Source organism: Diorhabda carinulata, chromosome 5 (genome assembly GCF_026250575.1).
Source record: "Diorhabda carinulata isolate Delta chromosome 5, icDioCari1.1, whole genome shotgun sequence".
NCBI lineage: Eukaryota > Metazoa > Arthropoda > Insecta > Coleoptera > Chrysomelidae > Diorhabda > Diorhabda carinulata.
In genome coordinates this window covers 28,765,396-28,785,621 of record NC_079464.1, presented here as the reverse complement: position 1 = coordinate 28,785,621, position 20,226 = coordinate 28,765,396, and the positions used below count along the sequence as shown (strand labels likewise).

Here is a 20,226-nt window from a genome sequence, read left to right as displayed (position 1 = left end):
TAAATTATGCTGGTGGCTTTAACGATTATTTTATGTTGTTTTAATCTATTTTAGCAAACAAAATTGTATGTGGTCATAGGGATTTTGGGGCAAATATCACAGGCCATTTTTATTAAGTAGAAAACAGATTATTTAAATTCGCAATAGTTTAAATTTATTGATTTATAATGTATCTTTAGTTTCTACGATAATTTGCAAATAATTATAATACATATGTACACATTCACAACAGATAGATCCTTGAAAAATTTAGGATTCACCACTTGTTTCAGGCAACTGTGTCGCTTCAGACGGTTGATCTTCGATAGGGGCTTCCAATTGTTGACGTTCTAAATGCGTTTGACTTGCTTCAATTGGCTGACCTTCTACAGGAGGTGGACTATCAGCTGTTGTTGGCTGGATCTGATTAACTTGTTCACCTACTTGTTCACCTACTTGTTCACCTACTTGTTCACCTACTTGTTCACCTACTTGTTCACTTACTTGTTCACCTAAGAAATGAGAGCTTTTTAAAAACTAATTCAAAAGGCAGTCGAAGCCTTCATTAGGTACGATAAATAAAAAAAATAAAAGGATGAAAAAATTTGACAAAAAAAGTACATATATATAGTAAGTACGTATATAAATGAAAGAGTATTATTATTAATCATAATTTTGAATGATTAAACAGATATTTGTGATAATGAAAATCCATATAATTCACACCTATAACTGAAGAGAGACGTGAATTTGCTTAGAAATATATTAAATTAGTTATAAGAAAATTTCTCTTTATTCTCCACTATTTATTTGTACCTTCAACTGGCTTTTCTTCTCCTTTCTTTTTTCGTTTCTTATCTTTCTTCTTTTTCTTTTCTTTTTTTGGTTTTGGAGGGGGCAAACAAGTATCCGGCCAAAGATCCATGTACGTTTGTACCATTGCTGCAGCGTCAATTTTTTTATTCTTCTTAATAGTGTACAAATCTTCCAATTGCTGTATGAGAGGCGCGTCTAGTTTCTTCATCTTTTTCTTCAACATTAGCTGTTCAAATTCTGCTTTTGTTATTGGTTGTAAGGGTAGAGTGAGAAGGAAGTGTCTGCGAATATAATAATAATTTTGTAATATACCCCTTAGAAAAAATATTTAAAAACTTGTTACATATTATTAATACGCACCCAAAGTCTTTGCGAGCTTTTTTCTTTTTAGGTTTATTCAATAAGTATCTAATTCTCTTAAATATCAATTCCGCCATATTTGGATCTTTGATTATCCAGTTGCCCAAAATTCCTCCAATTTTAATTGATCTTCCTAGTTTATTTGCACTTTCCATTACCTATAAAATATCGCTACTGAAAATGGTTTTTTTTCAATTATGTCAATTTTGAGAAATCTGTCTAAGGCAACAAAATTAATCTTGCAACTAAATCGCAACTAATTCCTCAGCAACATTCGTTCGATTTTACTAAGTTTCCAAAAAATAATTTAAGAAGACTGCGGCTTTTTTGTATCCTTCAAAGTTTGGCGTAAGAAGCAGAGTTGATTTCTTTTATTTAGCCCAGGAATTACCAGCTTAACCTAGAGGGTGTTTCTAAATTCATTCGACAAAATTCAGGAGGTGATTGCTTGTATAAAATTGAGTCTTCATTTTTTTTCTAAAAAATCAGTGAATTTACAAACTTGAAATTCTATAATTTTCATGCAGTCGCAAAGGACTAAGGTGGTCATTTTCAGTATTTATTATGAATCGTACTACATCTTCCATCCTTACTGTTTTCCACTCAATTTATTAAAAAAGTTATAAATGCTGATGTTTATTTTTTTCTCTGCAGCTATTGTTTTGGGAAAAAATCACCTCCTGAATTTTGTCGCATGAATTTAGAAACACCCTGTATGTTTTATGCAGAAAGCAGAGATGTACGCGCTGAATAATGTTGGCACTGGAACGTAGAGACGCATCTCTACGCCTATGTCTGTAAACGTCAAAAATTTTACTGTCAACATTCCTTGTAAATGACATTAAATTTAACAATAACATGCACATAATGAGATCTTATAACATACACGTGCGTTTTGAGAAGAAAACTTAAACTTCTTGGTTTAATTAAATTATAATCAAATTTTTATTTACGTAAGACTTTAATTTGTCTATTTACACAAATTTAATCAATTTAAAAACATAAAAACTTTTAGCATTAGCGAGATATATTTATAATTGAAAGAGTGATGCCCCTAAATGTAGGCAGCACATTATGCAATTTCTTTAAAAATAGGTCACGTTTTCTTAAAAAGCATGCTATGAAAATAAATGTCATGTCATTTTTTATATTGTCAATTTCTTGAACAAAATATGATTTTATCCGATCATTTTCTCAACTTTATCTACGAATATGTCTGATAGTAGTGAACGAGATGAAATTATGAGAACTCCACCGGAGATTTTAGAAAAAGCTCAAGCTGCCACACATAATTTGTTACCGCTAAAATCCAAAGAAAGGTACGAAATTACCTATCAAAAATTTATGAATGTTTCCTTTATTTCTTAATAGAAATGGAAAATGCATAAAACAGGGATAAATACAATCGGTAATACACCACGTAAAATTGCTGAATGTCTTGAGCTGCCTTTCAGGAGATCATCAGCCACTATGTTAGTTGATGCAGGAAGTGATATGCTATCATTAAAATGACTTGGTGGCTGGCAATCTTCTAAAGTAGCGAAAGGCATTACGAATATCATAGGCAATTACCAATTATCAATGTTCGTCTTCTGATGTACCGAGCAGTACTACAATTATAAATAACCGTTCATCACCATTAAATAATAAGGCAGAATCGATGTACAATAATTGTTCAATTATTATTAACAACTATTATAATAAAATTTAAAAATTGCGATGTTTTTTATTTAATGGAAGAAAATGATTGGGCGTAGAAAAAGTAGAGTACGTTACACGTGTTGTAAGCCCATTACGCACTCGAGAAATTTTTCATTTCGTGCGTAAAGGATTACTTACAACTCTTACGAAATATACCATTTTTCTCATACTGTCCATATAGGAGTATTACATATATGGTTTTCTACTCGTTCCTTCTTCAGTAATTTGTGTATTTTTTTCCCGCAGTTTTACAGCTGCCACGCTAGAGTTTCGACCACACCCAAAGGACTCGAACGGTACACCACAAACAAATTCAACTCAAATCCAGCAACTGGGAATTCAGTTGAGGATTGCGACCATCCATGTTTTTAATTTATAACTACTTTTATTCGATTTACTATTTTACATACGCAGTTACTGAGAATTTATTATTTTTTCCAATAAATTTATTTGTTGCTGGAACTTTTTTTATTGTTTTTATAAATAAATATTAATTTGGATAATTGTGTTCGAAGATAGTTTTAGTTTGTTTAGTTAATTGAATTCATAAGGTATTTCCAGCTTTTCCACTTTTTTTATTAATTTAATATTAATTATTCACCCCATCTGAGTACCAGTTATTTAAATACTTTAACTGAGGCCGAATGCTACCTCCTGATGACGAGTCTCCTGCTGGGGAATTTTATGTTATAATAAGCTGTTTCATTATTCTCCAACAAATTAATAATGCTGAAAGCAACAAACCTGTATTTAAAAATTTTATTACGAAAGAAAGTACAACAATAGTATTGAAATCTTAATACACAAATACATTCAAAAAAATTAATGCATCAAAATCTCCATCTGCACTAATCTACTGTTAGTATCTCCTGGCATCCTATATGGCAACATTCCAGTGAAATTGGTCAAACATTTGGCTTGTTCTCTTAAATGTTTCAATTGAATACCCATGGTTTCATCGTGGAAACGAGGTATATATTCATTATTTCCTTTAATCTTTTGATATTGTGCGAACAGCATGTTCATTACTGCTAACAGAACATCAGGTATTACTTTACAAAGATCTTGATGAAAATTCTTGAAATTCTTGACTCTATCATCTACTTCTTCAGCTCTTAATGGTATCAACTGTAATTCAACAATTGTTTTAAGAGCTTGGGCATAACTTTTCGAATGATATTGATCGAAAAATGAAATAAGGTCTTTAAGTTTAAGGAAACAATTAACAATATTGGGAGTGGTTTTGTAGCCTTCCCTCGAAAATCTCTCAGCACAATGTATGGCTTTATCCCGAATTCTACTTCTCAAAGATCCGGGTTCACTTTCTAATTGTACAGTTCTCGAAAGTATCCCACAAATAAGTTTCAAGACTTCTTCTTGATTGTTGGCTATATCAAATAAATCTATAGCTTCTTCGAATAATCCTTTTTTCAATAGATTTTGTGCTATAAGTTGAGCTATACTTTCAGCTGTAATATTAGCATCAGTAAATTGATCAACCAGGCCTTTAGTTCTTATACCATTAAGTTGTACTTTTCCAAGAATAAGTTCATAAAGCTTTGTTTCTACAGCTAAATAAGATACACTAATTTTGAATAAGTTTTCATTTTCACTGTCATTATAGTTTCTTAAGAAGTAGAAATAATGCAAAGCTTCATTTGGACAGGATAGTTCAAATTTCTTTACGTAGAGCATAACAAATCTAGCCAGGTTTAATCTGCAAGAAGGTTTTTCATCCATCGGATCTATACTTAATAATGGAGCACTCATATCTTCTGGACCACCTAACATGTATAATTCATTTAAAGCCAGAGCCATGTGAAAACTGTGAACTTTATATTTTTCTGTGCGAGATAAAAATTCGAATGCAGCTTCAAATTGCCCTGTTAATGCCAACATTTGGAAATATAAATGAGGTTGGTTGAAAGCATTGTAGTGATTTTCTCCATATTCTTCTAAAATTGTATGTTGTAGATCTTTATAATGGATGCAATCATCTTTGACTGATGACGGTCTCACCAAGCTTAGTTTTAACCATAAATAATCATCAGCTGTTCTTGCTACTTCTGAATGTTCATCAGTTATATCACAACAACCTAGAACTGACCAAACTATCCTTTTAAAAGGATCTGTATCATTCCTGATAACTCTTCTATAAGAGAATTTGATAGTATCTTCTAGTCTATTAATTTCAGATTTGGCGTTATTAAATTTAGCTTCAAGAAGAGAAATAATATCCTGGAATTCTGGTAGTCCGCTCTTTTTTAAGCAAAATATTGCTGCAGATAAATCTCCAGACCTTAAGCAATAATATACCATAGGCCACAAAGGTCTATCCTCTACAAGTCCATCTTGCAGCCCCAAGTATTCTCCTTGTAGTCTAAGACCTACAAAGCTACGTACTAAATGATAAGTACCTGGGATTCCTCCTCTAATAGCATGAGCTAGATCTTCATTTATGATATTGTTCATATAAGTTTTGTAACGATCCTCCAAATAACTTTTTCCCTGTTTTATTAGAGCTTCTATAAAAGGGACTGTATTTCTTGTTTTAATAGGATCATCAGTCTGTGGAAAAGGAGGAAGTTGAACCATATATTTTATAATTTCCCACATATCTGTTACTTTAGGATCCTTAAAATCTCCAACAATGCTAGTGAATACATTAACTAAATTAGGTTTTTGATTACCTCTACTTATAGTTTTATTGTAATCTATGATTTTTGAGACATAAATAGCTTCTGTTGGACTCAAATTGCCTGCAGTAATGCTTTGACGATCCAGCGTAATTGTAAGCCTTTTTCCAACATCAATAGCTGCTCCAGAGCTAGTACTCATAGCATTAAGTATCTTCCTTTTTTCTTGTTTCCATTCAGATTGCTGATGTTCCCAGGCCATGTCATACGTAAAAGCCAACATTTTATTATATCCTGAATCAAATACTGATAAAATCTGATTTCGTGTTTCATTTTCCAAAATATTATAAATATCTAAATCGGCTACTGGTTGTATAGGTTCAAATGTTCTTTTAGTGCTAAGTGACTCGAGTTTCTGTGCAATTTTCGGTAGATCTATACCTTTTGAACCTAACAGAAGATTAGCTTGAATATCTTTGGCTCCTGTTTGGGCAACCCTTGTATACAAATCACTGGACGCTTCTAAAACTTGTCGTAAAGATCTTTCAACTTTAGGAAGATCAGTAGTACCTCCAAGTTCACAAGTTAGCTTTTCAGCTTCTTGAAGGAGTTCCGAAAAATCAGACATTGTGTTGCTATTACAATCTCCAGATCTAAAATACAAAATATTTTAGTATGTATAAATTAACTTTAATAATATGAAAATTACCTTTTTAAAAACACCGGAAAATTTTATAGTTTCAACTTCGCTTTTATGTTAGGTTAAGTTTAAAAATGGTCGTTTAAAAAATTATAATCGATTAGTTTCGCAAATAAATCGAGTAATAAGATTTTATTAGTTTATATTGACCGTTCCTTCTAATACTTCTCCTAATATCAGGGTTACTGTATAAAAATAATTATAATATAATTGCTAGTTTTTAGGAAATTTTGGTTGTCTAATAAAATTTACTTTTTCATATGAAAAATTTCGATTCCATAATCGAACAATCAGTAATTGCTGGTTGTATAACTAATAGAATTGTTTAATAATTATATTTTTCTGTGACGGGAAATAGTTTGACAAGTAACAAAATGTCACTTTTTATGAAATTACTTTTTCCCAGATATATAAACACATAAGCAAATGTAGATATTTAATTTTAGAATATTATATTATATAATAAAGTGACATTTCCTTTATATCAAAAATACAATTTTTAAATGTACATTGCTTGAATGACACGTTCCCTAAACTATTCGGTACAACAGCCGAATAACCTTGTATTGAAATTATATTTCTTCCTTCTATCACAAATCTCGTTCGGTAGATCGCAAATCCGATGTTATTTCAGCACTACCACACGTTCTAAGCACTTTATTTAGCTATTTCTGTTCTGTGTGCTACCGATTCATCAACATACCCTTTAACGAACTGATTTTTCGCGATTTAGCTGGTAATAATTTTTGTGACGCTACTTTGGCCACTTCTATTAATTTTTCAATACTAAATCATCGTTTTAACCGTCACGTAACGTTATATACTACGTATCCAATTATTTTCTATAACTTACTTTCAAAATCTCTTTAGTAAAAACTATATTTTCCATATTTAAAAATTTTATAGGGTGAGCCGCTTTTTTCGCATTTATTAATATGTTTGCTACAAAAACGGCTTTCTCAGGGGTACACGGAATGCTACCAATATTGACATTTACCAAGGAACCGTTATTTAATATAGCTCTTCTTATAGCATTCACAGCTGGCTCTAAAAATCTGAAAAAAAATTAGTTAATACTTACACTTTTGCCATTTTTTATAATTACCTATTCCAACTTAAATCTAATTCTTCTAAAACTTGAGATTTTCGGACATATTTTCCAATCCATTTTACAGCCGGTCTCACGCTTATTCCATTCCAAGATATATTTAAACATCGTAAGCGATCTGTGAGACCCAAAGCTTTGAAAATAAGTTTATTCGCTACAAAATGATGTATACAATTAATATACCCAAAACGACAAAAATTCGATGCTTAAATTTATGCGAAATAAACAATCATTTTCGATCGATTTGTTGAAAAAATGCCTCTTAATTAATTATAGCAGATCTACGCAATTCAATATTGTTATCACATTTTTCTCTTTATTATAAAAATGTTGAAGTTGGCGTGCTCTTAGGATTACTCTCAAGAGTCTCAAGGTTAACAGGACATTGTCGACAAATTTTAAAATTGACACTAAATTACACATTGATTCAGGGCCGGATTAAGATTTATAAGGCCCGGGGCTAAAATAATGACGGGGCCCCCTTAAGGAATTCGAAAACCCGGAAAAATTCACAAAATAATATCAATACGTTAGATTTGTGGTATCAACACATGAAAAAATACAGAATGATTTCCAAATGATGGGGCCCTCTTGTACCTGGGGCCCGGGGTTATAGCCCCCCAAGCCTCTAGCTTAATCCGGCCCTGCATTGATTGGTTTAATTCTTCAAATTAATTTTTTACTAAGTGCAAAGACAACTTACTGGAATTCTAATTTCAATAAATACTGTGTTTTATTCTAATAAAATCTTTTATTAAATTTGTAAGATTCATTTTTTCTCTAAAATAAGTACAAAGTATTTCAAAATGGATCAGCCGGTTTTATAGGTCTATATTTTCAAAATTAATGATCATATGGGCGTGAGGTTACTACAGGTATTCAATATGACCATCTTTAGGTGCACTCTCTATATGTTTGTTCGGCACTAAAACTAGTTCCGCACCTTATCTAACATACCTTGATGATCTAATTCGATTTTTCAGTTCAACTAATGTTGAATGAAATATAAACAGTGTCACAGTGTCTTTCACGAATCCTCACAAAAAAATTTCAAACAGTTAGATCCAATAATCTTGGAGGTCAGTTATATATTGTGGAATTGTTAGGTCCAGTACTCTCTGAGGAAGCCTACCATTTAAAAAATCTCTCACATGAAGATTCCAATATGGTTGAGCACCATCTTGCTGATATACGACCTTATTTGATACTGTTTCCAGTTTAGAGAAAATATAGTTTTCTATCATATCGAGATAAGCAAGAGGGACCAAAAACTTGATTCCAAGTGATTGCACAAAAAAATATAATCTCGCTAATGCTATACAATTTGATGTGGCTGCTCAGTCCCCCAGATTCTCAAATTGTAGCGGTTGATTTGTCCAAGTAATGAGAAATTGCCTCCTCACTAAACATTATGCGTGATACAAAATCTTCATCATCATTCTCCTTATCTTCGTCTACTATTTGGCTTTAGATAAACTCAACAAGTCGTTCTTTGTCACCTTCATGCAATGGTTGTAGTAATTGAAATCTGTACGGTTTCATACGCAAACTTGGCACAAATCATGTCTGATAGTGATGTCGAAGGATCGATAAATTGAAGTTCTGGCTATCTACAAGCGAACTCGGTGTTCATGAGCCTTGTCTGCCTATCGAGAAGGTTTTGCAAAAACTGCTCTAGACGGGATTATGTTATACAGATCGGAAGAGAATTTGCCGTGGTAGTATAGGTAAAATAGAATCAGGTCGGCGGCCTTCCTTCTTTGCTCTAAAAGCTGTTTAAGTGTCTGGTCTGGTATAATTAGGAGCCGAACTCCAACTATGCGAGCCTCTGGGCCTTGTAGAGAACTAGAAACTGTTGCAGGGTAGAAAAATTTTTGGTCTCAAAGAGGGCTCCAAGTTTTTGTGAAGCCGCCTTGGCTAAATCGGCTACGTAACTTTGCCAGGACATATTGCTTCCAACCTCAACACCCAACAAGCGAATTTGCGGTGATGGTGATATTTTGAATGTTAAGTCGAGTGGATTCTTGACGGAAAAGTAAAAAAAAATTTTATATTGGTGGTGAAATGAGATTTTTGTTGTTGATTTATAAGAGGTGTAGACGAGGGCGGTTTCTCATTTAAATTTGCCAGTATTTTGTGACAAAAGTCCGATAAGTAGTTGTGGTTTACATCCGTAGATAGGGTCACTTTGTTAAAACTATTTAAACTTAGGTGCTAATGAGAATTTCAGTCGGCGACCTGTCTAAATGTTCTGCTATCCTTTTTTTCCAGGTTTGAATCGAAATTTCACTGCTTTCTAATCGTAAATATTAGTGCAAATTATCTGAATTGCCAAATTAACGACGCAAATATTCCTTTTCAATCCATAATTCAACGCAAAACTATTCATCGTCGTCGTTTCTTACCTTGAGTAGTATAAAATCCATTCCACGCCAAATTCAGCTCAGATAACGTTTTGTTTTCCGTAATTATTTTTTCTATGACATCAGCTGAATCTTCTGTCAGTTTGTTGTTACTAAGATCTAATATTTTTAAAGAAGGTAAATCGCATAAACCTTGTTGAAGATTACGTAGTCCTATGTCTCCTAAACCGTTAAAACTTAAATTCAAATCTGTTAAAAACTGTGACGTCGATAGTGAATCATTCAGCAGAATTGCACCTAAAACAAATACTCCACATTAGTATTTAGTAATGTATCACGTTTACATTAATGAGAAAAACGTGTGTGTGAATATATAAGGTTTTTTGATAAATCAGGAACCTGGCAACAATGCGTCATTTCGTCCACATCTGCCTGGTAAACAGTTTTATAAACCTGAAGTCAATAACCAGAAAAATGGAACCGTAGCTAAGGCGATCCCGTCATCGAAGCAAAAAGCGAATTAAAGAAATAAAACCGGAATCCGCGCAGGGTTAGCGGATTGATAGAAGGGAAATACCGGTGGCTGTCTTATTATTTAAAAAAATGGAGTTCTCGAAGAACCAGCAGTCAACCACGCAATCTACAGCGAAGGCAAGACCCGGAGCAGATTTTAAATAAAGGAAATTATGTTTAACCGTTGTTTCGCTTTCTTATTCGACTTCGTAAGTAACGCTAGCAGCTAATACCGAAGTTACCAATCGAGGAGGGCAAGTAAAATCTGTTCAACTGGCTTTAGCATAGTCATCATCACCACACTGACCCCTGGAGTATTTTATTTTCTTCACTAACGCTGTCCGGAGCAAATGGAGTGGATACCTGAGTTTTGGCATCAAACTGTCACGTTATAAAACGATTCACTTAGTGATGGGTATCGGTAGACAAAACATCGATGTTTACCATCGATGTTTTTTCATTTAGTGAACACCGATGTATAATAATCATCGGAAGAAAATCATGGATGTTTTGAAACATCGATGTTTTCCTAAAAGAACAAAAAAGTAATAAAAAAACAATTAATATTATATTTTCATGAAAATATAGTAGCAGTAGCAGTAGCAGTAGCAGTCTCACCCAGAGTACAATCTAGTTCAGATTTTATATTGGTTTGACTAACGCCTTTCAAAGAAAAATAGTGTATCGCATGACAATGACCACTTTTTATTGTTTCCAAATTCACTGGAATCTGGTATCTGGTAAATATTTGAGGCTAATCGGTGGGTTCCCGTTTTCGGAACTCCAGCCATCTTTTTTAATAATTTAAATGCAAAGAGAATAAGAATGCATAAATGGTTAACAATTTTTGAAAAATCGACTTTTCGTTTTAATGAAAACGAATCGAAAATCGCTCTGGTTAACGTTAGTCCTTATAGAAGTCCATGGAACTGTGAGTCTAAGGTGTTTGACTTATAATCACAAAGGAAAAAAATTTTGTATTGACACTGTATTAATGAAATTTTTGTTTAGTTTTTCATTACGTAAAGGTGTAGGTACTATCTAGTACCAAAACTATTCACGTGGGATCATTTCATTCCAACGTATCCTCTTATAAACTAAACGTTTGTCTTAAGATTTAAATATGCTACTTACAGATGGAAGATTACAATCGAAACCAAATTTTTAAGTAATCAAAATAATCTAATATTATGAAAAAATCGTGAAATTTTGTGATCGTGAAGTATTATTCAAATTTACTTACCCTCTGGTCCCATATTACATTGTTTTAAACTTAATACTTGAAGAGTACCGTTTTCTTCAATCATTTTACAAATCATTTCAGTCATGGGTACAGTCAAGAAATTATCTTGTAAGATTAAAACTTCTACGTAGTGGTTGCCTTTTAACGTTTCCATTATGGCTTTCAATTGTTTTTCTCTTAACCCGTAAAACTGCAAATGAAAAATGTACGTTCGATTACCGCTAAACGGCAGAATTATTGTGTTTTTGATTTGCAATTGAAGATGTAGATGGCGTAGTATACGATTTCCTGATACTGTCACAGTATGAACAAGGAAATGTTGCCGCCGATGTGAGAAACATAAAAATAGTTGTTTTTTCCTTCGCCAAATTAAAAAAAAATTGTTTCAATAATACATATTTGAAGCAGATTTGATGAAGTACCCTATCGGACATCAAATAGTTGTTCCAAGTGGTATTTGAATATTTGCTAATGCGATGCAAATGTTTGTTTCAGTAAATCCATTTTATGTCAAATCACACTTATAAAAACCAATTTCGATTAAAAAATTCCTAATTCGGACCAAATTTTTTTGAAAATATTATATTTGAAAATTCCAATTTTTGGAAACATCGAATATAGAAAATATGATTAATTTAAACTTAGAAAAGGCAATTTCTGAAAAAATTTATTGACAATTTTTAATTTTGACTGATTTATAGTCATATATATCAAATTTTGAACTAATTAGAATTGGAAATACCATTTCTTGAAAACTCTAGACATAAAAGCAATTTTTAGTTATTTTAGAAGTTAGAAAAGTGAATTTTTATACAAACTCTCAATCGTGACTGAATTATATTTTAAAAGTCCAAATTGTGACCAAATTAAACTTAGAAATGCCATTTTCTGAGACTGAAAACTAGAGATAAAAACCATTTTTTATCCAATTTAAACAAAAGCCAATTTTGAACAAAATTAGAGTCACAGATTCCCAGCTTCGATGAAAGTAGATTCAAAAATTCCAAATTTCTACAAATCAGTTTTAGTGAAGCCGATTTCTGATAAAATTGGACTCACGGATCCTAATTTTTTCCAGATTTTATTCATATATTCAAAATTTTGAACTAATTAGAATTGGAAATACCATTTCTTGAAAACTCTAGACATAAAAGCAATTTTTAGTTATTTTAGAAGTTAGAAAAGTGAATTTTTATACAAACTCTCAATCGTGACTGAATTATATTTTAAAAGTCCAAATTGTGACCAAATTAAACTTAGAAATGCCATTTTCTGAGACTGAAAACTAAAGATAAAAACCATTTTTTATCCAATTTAAACAAAAGCCAATTTTGAACAAAATTAGAGTCACAGATTCCCAGCTTCGATGAAAGTAGATTCAAAAATTCCAAATTTCTACAAATCAGTTTTAGTGAAGCCGATTTCTGATAAAATTGGACTCACGGATCCTAATTTTTTCCAGATTTTATTCATATATTCAAAATTTTGAACTAATTAGAATTGGAAATACCATTTTTGGAAACTTTAAACATATAAGGGTGATTCCGTTCTAACTGTGATATTCAATGTCCTGTATTGTTTTTTTGTACTAGTCATTAATTAATAATCAATTAATAAAAATTTTGTGTTAATTGAATAATTCTTAAGATATTTAAACATTATTTTTATACAATATAACTTGCCACTTAAAGAAAACTTATACTACATCACTTGAATGTCAGTACCGTGTCATGTCCATTCCTAGAATTTACCGATAAATTATTAATTTTTTTTGTCGTAACAAATGATTTAAACTAATTACCTTATAAATTCTAATGTTTATGATCAAACTGAGGAAAATTGATGCACTTGTTGTTTAATATCTTAAGTTACCATGTCAGTACCGTGGATAAATGAGTCAGTACCGTGGAACTCAAAATCCGACATTTGTGTCTTGCTCGTGATACTTTGAAGTTGTAGTAAATTCCTCTTAGAGTTTTATTTTTACAGTAAAATAGATGAATAATATGCATAAAAAAGTTAGAAAAGTTAAATTTTAAAATCTTGAAATTTTGAATACAAAAAATCACAGTTAGAACGGAATCACCCATAAAAGCCATTTTTTCGTAAAATTAAATTTAGAAGAGCAAATTTTTCACAAAGATAGACATCTAAATTCCTAATTTTTGATTATTTTTTTGTGAAAACTTTGGACATGACATTTTCAGTAATATTAACCTTAGAAAAGCAATTTGTTCCAAAATTTAGGATCACAAATTCTTAATTTTGACTGAATTAGAATCAAAAAGTGCAAATTTTGATCAAATTCTGTAAAAACTTTACACATAAATGAAATTATTGATAAGTTTAAACTCGAATTAGAAATTAGAATCAAAAATGTTCAATTTCGACTAAATTAGTTATAGAAAAGCCAATTTTGGAGCAAACTAGATTTAGTTCTTAAAAAAGCTATGATTTTCGCAAATTAGAAGCAAAAAATTAATTTTTCCTACAAATCATACATTTTTAACCAAATAAAAACTCAAATTGTCGTAACAAATTATTAGTACTTACTTTTAGGTTCATCAACGGTGTTCCGAGCGTATTTTTTATCCTTGTCAATGGAACAATTTCATACTCTTTACACAAGTTTTCATATTTTTCAACTCCAATATCATCGTATACAGGTAATGGTTCTAAAAGTTAGAATATTGTTGCAACAGTAACATATTTAAAGACCAGATACAGTGCCCGGCAGTTATACAGTTAATTATTAATTTATAAGTCTTGTTGAAACCACCATTTTATGAAAGTATGTAGCTAGAACAACAGATATTGAGATCCAGTATAAAAAAGCCGCAAGACAAGAAATAGCCATTAATAAAAATTCCGTTAGTAAAAATTACAAATTTCTAATTTCAATTTTTGCTCAATATTTTGTGGCAGGTTTAAATATGAGGATAAAAAACTAACGAAATGAAAAAGTAATCGGGAAATCACTATAAATCATTATATCTGCTGCTGTCTTGCTTTTGGAGCCTGATGGACAGGTTAGTTGTCAAGCCTAAATATATTTATAGTATATATCGTACCTACATAATTAAATGCATCGTCTATTCCAGGATCTTTTGGTACAGGAAATACGTAATTCAAGTTTCTTAATATTGAGCTACTGGACAGCACTAGCTGCGCAAAACAAGTAAAAGATTTTGTTCTTCTCGCTAACAATTCTTCACTGGTACATCCTTCAAAATCCAATTCGTCTTCTTCTTCCTCTATACCTTCCTCTGCGGTGACTGATTCATTTGATACCGTTTCAACAGGTTTCTTAGTACTTATAAGTGGTCTAGGTCGTTTGGGAGGAGGCTTAATAACTTCCTCCTCTTCTTCCTCTCCTACATTTTGATTGTACTCCGTGACAGACATTTTAAATTTTTTCTAATATTCCGACCGAAAACTTCACGTAAAAATTGAAACATCGATTTGGCAAACGTCAAAAGCTTTTATGACATTTTTCTGCACCTCTGACAAATGAAGTGATCAGCAGGATTGTGGAAAAGTATGTTGATAACTCACCCGATGGCTTGCACATATCTGACATCGAGCTTGCGGGAACGAAGCAACTTTATGACTAGTAGAAATTATCAAAACAAAACCGACATTGAATAAAACACCATATTTTCCGGGGAAAGCCCTAAAGCGGCCTCACATTATTAACATCGAACAAATAATGTCTACAACAGCAAAGAAAAACGCCAAATATCGAAACGAATCCATCGCTCTTCACTCCAAATCCGGATTGGAAAGAATTTGGTACAAAAATTATTCCATAGGTATAAAACAACTCAGTAAACGGATACGTATAAGTACAAAGACTATTGGAATTGATATCATGAAGATAAAAATAACCAATTCTTGTAATCGCTTCTCGGCTGTAAGTAACTTGACCAATTCTGAAGTCAATTTACAAAAAGTTATTCAAATTACTGATCATTCTTTAAAGTAGTGTCTCAAGCATTACCTAAAGTATCATCTTAACTTCGTTGTGATATTATAATTCAAGTAAACTTGAGCTTCATCCGAAGAAGACGACTCCATGATACAAATTTACGTGCTAGAAATCCATTTCCAATTAGCGCGAGAGCAAATTTTTATAGATGAAACTAGAAGTGGATTTAGGTAATAATGATTACAATCGAAGAACAGATCTGATCATCAACAGTAGAATTTACATAGAACGACAACTCAAGCAAGAAGAGCTGTAGATGCAGAACGTCTTATGAGATTGAATTGGTAATCAAACTCTCCTAATACCCATCCAGACTCTCGCGGTGCGCCTCCTAGAATCTTGGCGAGAGGAGGCGATGGATTAGATAGCCATCGACACTTTCATCGTCATTCACTATATTTTCATCCTCACGCCCTTGGGCTGGCGCGCGAAAAGCCAGCACGGAGCGGAGCGATTTGAGACGAAGGAAGGCACATATTTGCTCGTGTAGCCCCGTGTAGAGTTTGGACCGGGATCAATTGGAAATATATGATAGTTGCAGCGGCTTAAGAGAAACAATATTCCACGAGTAACTATCGATTGCTCAATTATTTCAATGCACAGGTGTGTGAACGTGGTTTTGGAACGTCGAAGAGGTCATACCGACTATTAAGGTGATATCAGACGGTTCACTTTTTATTCATTTCTGTCTTTCATTCAGCATCTTTCATTAAGAATGAAACGTCTAGGCATTAAATGAATCAAAAGTGATGAATGAATTTATTAGTGAACCAATCCAACGGTGATGTTGGATTTCGGCATTCGGCATAAATCGCTCGCACTCCCGCACTCGGAATGAACAAAAAATGAAACGTATGAACACGAAGAGAACGTTCACTCGAGTTCGTTTGAGGAAATGAGCGAATAAAATTCATTTTTTTTGTCATTTTGTGTGTGTCTTGTGAGCGTGGAATAAAAAAAGGGAACATTCATCCGAATGAACCGAAAAGGGAACCGTCTGATATCACCTTTAGCTCAATATGTTTATTGGTAAGTTCTTAGCTTTTGAACTCATTATTAACATTCAGTAAATACTTTTCTCCAAAAATCCATGACACACTGTTTACACTACCATTTCACAAACCTTCACAATTACACTGTCTGACAAGAAGGTCTCTGGAGAAGTCAGACAGAAGTGGATCTCAAGATTTGTCGCTCCACGGCAACTATGTAGGCTTAGGTCCATTTCGCAGTCCATTCGCGTCTAGTCAAGTTTTGTTCAGTCAAGTCACGTGTTGTGAAGAATTTGTGACAAGATGGATGCTCTTCTGCAAGCCATAATTTTGCTCGGATTATACAGAAGAAGGAAGATGAAGAAAAGACGAAATTTCTGTTGGGTTCATCCCATAAATTCAAGAAGACCAGAAGACTGAAATAACAAAAAAGAATAGGATATTTTTTGGACTGATAATTAATTTTAAGAATCAAAATCTATCATACTTTTGAAAGGAAATGGGAGTACTATTAATTATATATAGTAAAAGAACTGGCTGAAGATATTTGGACTGTTTTGCAACCATTGTATATGCCTGTGCCGACAGCAGAGAAATAGAAAGACATTGCTCAATCTTTTTATACGATTTGCCAAATGCCGAACTGCATCGGGAGCATCGACGGTAAACACTGCCCAATAAAGAGTCCTCCAAAAGCTAATTCTCACTTTTACAATTCCAAACATTTTCATTTTGTAGTTTTAATGGCCGTCGCTGATGCAAACAATAATTTCATTTTAATCGACGTAGGAACTTATGGTAGAGAAAACGATAGCACCGTTTTCTCAGAATCTACAATACCAAACCCCGAATAAATTATTAATACGAATATTAATATACCTTTCTGTTAAGTAGGCGATGAGGCTTTTCCTCTAAGTGTGCCTTTGGTACATTAACACAAAAATTTGGCATATTTCAAAAAGCTATAGAAACTGATGTACAATTAACGGAAAACTCAATTAAAAGTGCTTGCGTATTACACAATTTTGTCCGACAAGTTCAAAAGGAAAGTGACAAGATTCTGGAAACCGAGTTTTTGGAAAAAAAATTCAATCCTTAAGACTTACAAGTATCCACAGAGCAAATACAAAGGCAATGCAGATCCGAGAACAATTAACAGCGTATTTCATGTCACCAGAAGGTTTTTTAGCGTGGCAAAACGAGAAATGTCGGGATGTTTTGTAGATAGAATTTGTACCTCTTTTTCACGAAAATATACTGTAATAAAAACCTAGTTACTTACCAGTTGTGTTCAATTCTATAGCTATGCTTCTCCATGCAGCAGCAATAAAATCTCTGTGCTCACGAATGATTGATTCTTAAAATTTTCGACCGGCTGAGTCGGAATAAGTCTTCGCAAGTCTTGATGCGTTGGGATTTGACAGGACGCGAATGGACTAGACTGGCTTGGTGCGAAATGGGCCTTATCTTGGCAACTCGGCGACGCGACTGATCTACTGCAGCAAAGTGGCCATGAAATTACGCTTCTTATAGTTTCTGATATTGTTTTTACACGAATCAATTGGCACATGAAAAGAAAGTCGAAAAATTTATGTTGGGTTAAAAACAATCAAACTCAATAAGATATATTGAGTAAAAACATTACAGTAACCTCACTCTGATTTTAATCATGATTAGATTTAGGATTTGGGTCATTTTAAATTAATTATTTTGTAAATTTGTTATTTATTTCCCTTTTTACCAAAATTTGCCGCCTTCTGAGTTCCGCCCTGGATTATAGCTCATTCAGCTCATATGTAAATCCAGCCCTGGCTTCAGACAGTGTGATTGTGAGTGTTGGTGTACTGATATTGTTTAAACAGCGTGTCAGTATGAATTTCATCAACGATTCCAGTATTGAAAAAATTCTTTCTGCGTGAGTTCAAGATATTTGACTTTGTGCGTATTTAATCACTTTTTTGTTGTAACAATTAGAATTAAATGCTTGTTTTCATTTCATTGTAGTGCTTCTTTATCGAGCTATTTATATAATTTTATTTGAGTACATAGAAAATTGGCCACATTCAATAAAATCAATGGCTAACGGAAGGGAAGGGCAGACAGATGAATTTTGCTATCGTGCAGGTGTGAATCAAACAATAGTATCGTTATGTAAGGAAGCACGTACCTGATCTGCATACGAAATTCCTAATTAAATTTTTTTTCCAAAGAATGATGTAGTTATATCCTGTCAGTTCATTTAACTTCATACAGAAAATGATTCATTACTAACGAAATATATAACGAATTAAAAATAAGTACATTTTTGTGAAACGTACTAGTTTTGGATTTACTCATTTATATGGTTACTATAGAAATAAAACATTTTTGATGTTTGCCGAAAAAGATGCTTCTAATATCGATAATAATATTATGATTTGAAAATTATTATTATTGTACTGTATTCAGCTTCACTGCAATCCATAATGTAGAAGCTGAATTTAACCCAAGCTTTTACCCAGTCTTCGAGAGTCCATTGCTTTTCCCACCTTCCTATACCAATTTTATCACCAATTTTATCAATTAGGTATACTTGGATGTTTGTATGTTTGTAACGACAGAATTCAAACACTTCTAGCAGGCCAAACACATAAGCGTACAGTCCCACACTTACAAAATCGAGATGCAACCATCAACACATCTGTACATGTTAAAGACGAGTTTAAAAGAGCAAATTAAGCTCGAAAGCAAACAAATATAATATGTTTAGAGAAACTGAGAAACATACAAAAGCGTGAATGCTTTCTATGACATTTCGAGTCATCATTTCAAGTGAGTTAAATATATAGGGAAATGTAGATTAAAAGAAAGGGAAGATCTATTTAAAGGGTAATTTTCGGTGACGGAAATAGAATTTGATCGTCCAGGAATAGGAAACCAACCAAGATCTATTGGTTCCGAGGTGGAAGCTTCACTATTTGAGTTTATCTTACCGCTATTTCGAGCTTATTTAGTCAGTGAACAATTTTCAGTAATCGAAAGAGTAATCCCAGATATATTGGTTACAAAACACAAAATTATTTAAAAATGCGCTTTTATAATTATGCCATTAATTGTCTTATCATTTATTATGCCAAAAATTATTTTTTACTTTTTTCTCTTGTCTAATCATATTTCATTACATCTAGATTTTCCTTTCTTACTCCTTATTTGGTCTATATCCAGTTTTTTCTCGGTTCCCTTTCCACCTTTTGTTTTTTGTTTTTGATTCAATGAAATTTCGACCACTTGAACTATAACAATGTTCGTTTGTACCAGGAAATTGCAAGGGTCTAATATTTGCGAAAACCAAAAAATTGAATCTACGAATTGCCCCTCATTTTCCAGATTTACCACCGAGCAACTATTTTGTGTTACCAAATCAGAAGATGACTCGGTAGCGTTGCTGCAAACTTGATGTTCATGAGTCTTATGATACTAGCTTGCGAGAAGCGGCAGATCGGAGCGAGCGCGCAACGAATGCTTCGCGAACATGCCGTGGCTGCGCTGTAAGGTCGTCGCGTATCTATAGGTAAAAACCAGGATTTAGGAAATTACTATTAAGAAAAAAAAAATAATTATGAATTATATCTTTAGCGTTACTGTTCCTTTCATAAACACTGCAATGAATTTTTCAGGGGTGGCTCTGGACTTCTGAAATATCCCGGATAGTTTGAAGCATAACTGTTATACATCGCTCGTATTTTTTCAAAACTCCTGTGATCTCCATTTTGACATTCATTTATAGTGTGGATGACTTGATTTTACATCTTCAACCAGAGATAACGCGAGTTGTACTCGGATTCATT

General features: G+C 32.8%; 2 protein-coding genes across 2 annotated transcripts; both read right to left on the bottom strand.

Moving 5' to 3' along the window:
- Positions 1-128: 128 nt before the first annotated feature.
- On the bottom strand, positions 129-16,219 carry LOC130894252 (uncharacterized). The gene is made up of 9 exons (XM_057800930.1): positions 14,491-16,219; positions 13,973-14,094; positions 11,420-11,609; positions 9,706-9,960; positions 7,298-7,454; positions 7,046-7,247; positions 1,156-1,313; positions 796-1,076; positions 129-491 (listed from the first exon to the last, which is right to left on the bottom strand). Exons 1-9 carry the CDS (start codon positions 14,822-14,824, stop codon positions 250-252), a joined length of 1,941 nt encoding a protein of 646 aa, XP_057656913.1. The 5' UTR covers positions 14,825-16,219; the 3' UTR covers positions 129-249.
- On the bottom strand, positions 3,602-6,480 carry LOC130894248 (nuclear pore complex protein Nup93-1). The gene is made up of 2 exons (XM_057800920.1): positions 6,202-6,480; positions 3,602-6,145 (listed from the first exon to the last, which is right to left on the bottom strand). The coding sequence occupies exon 2, from the start codon at positions 6,118-6,120 to the stop codon at positions 3,679-3,681; it is 2,442 nt and encodes an 813-aa protein (XP_057656903.1). The 5' UTR covers positions 6,121-6,145; positions 6,202-6,480; the 3' UTR covers positions 3,602-3,678.
- Positions 16,220-20,226: the final 4,007 nt, after the last annotated feature.

What these genes read in the sequence shown, in the direction of transcription:
- LOC130894252 (XM_057800930.1), bottom strand. Translation starts at nt 14,824, where the DNA reads ATGTCTGTCACGGAGTACAATCAAAATGTAGGAGAGGAAGAAGAGGAG. An exon ending in ATGTAATATGGGACCAGAGG is followed by an intron (nt 9,961 to 11,419) that starts GTAAGTAAATTT and finishes TATTTGTTTTAG; the next exon opens with GTGCAATTCTGCTGAATGAT. An exon ending in AAAGCTCGCAAAGACTTTGG is followed by an intron (nt 1,077 to 1,155) that starts GTGCGTATTAAT and finishes TTATATTCGCAG; the next exon opens with ACACTTCCTTCTCACTCTAC.
- LOC130894248 (XM_057800920.1), bottom strand. Translation starts at nt 6,120, where the DNA reads ATGTCTGATTTTTCGGAACTCCTTCAAGAAGCTGAAAAGCTAACTTGT.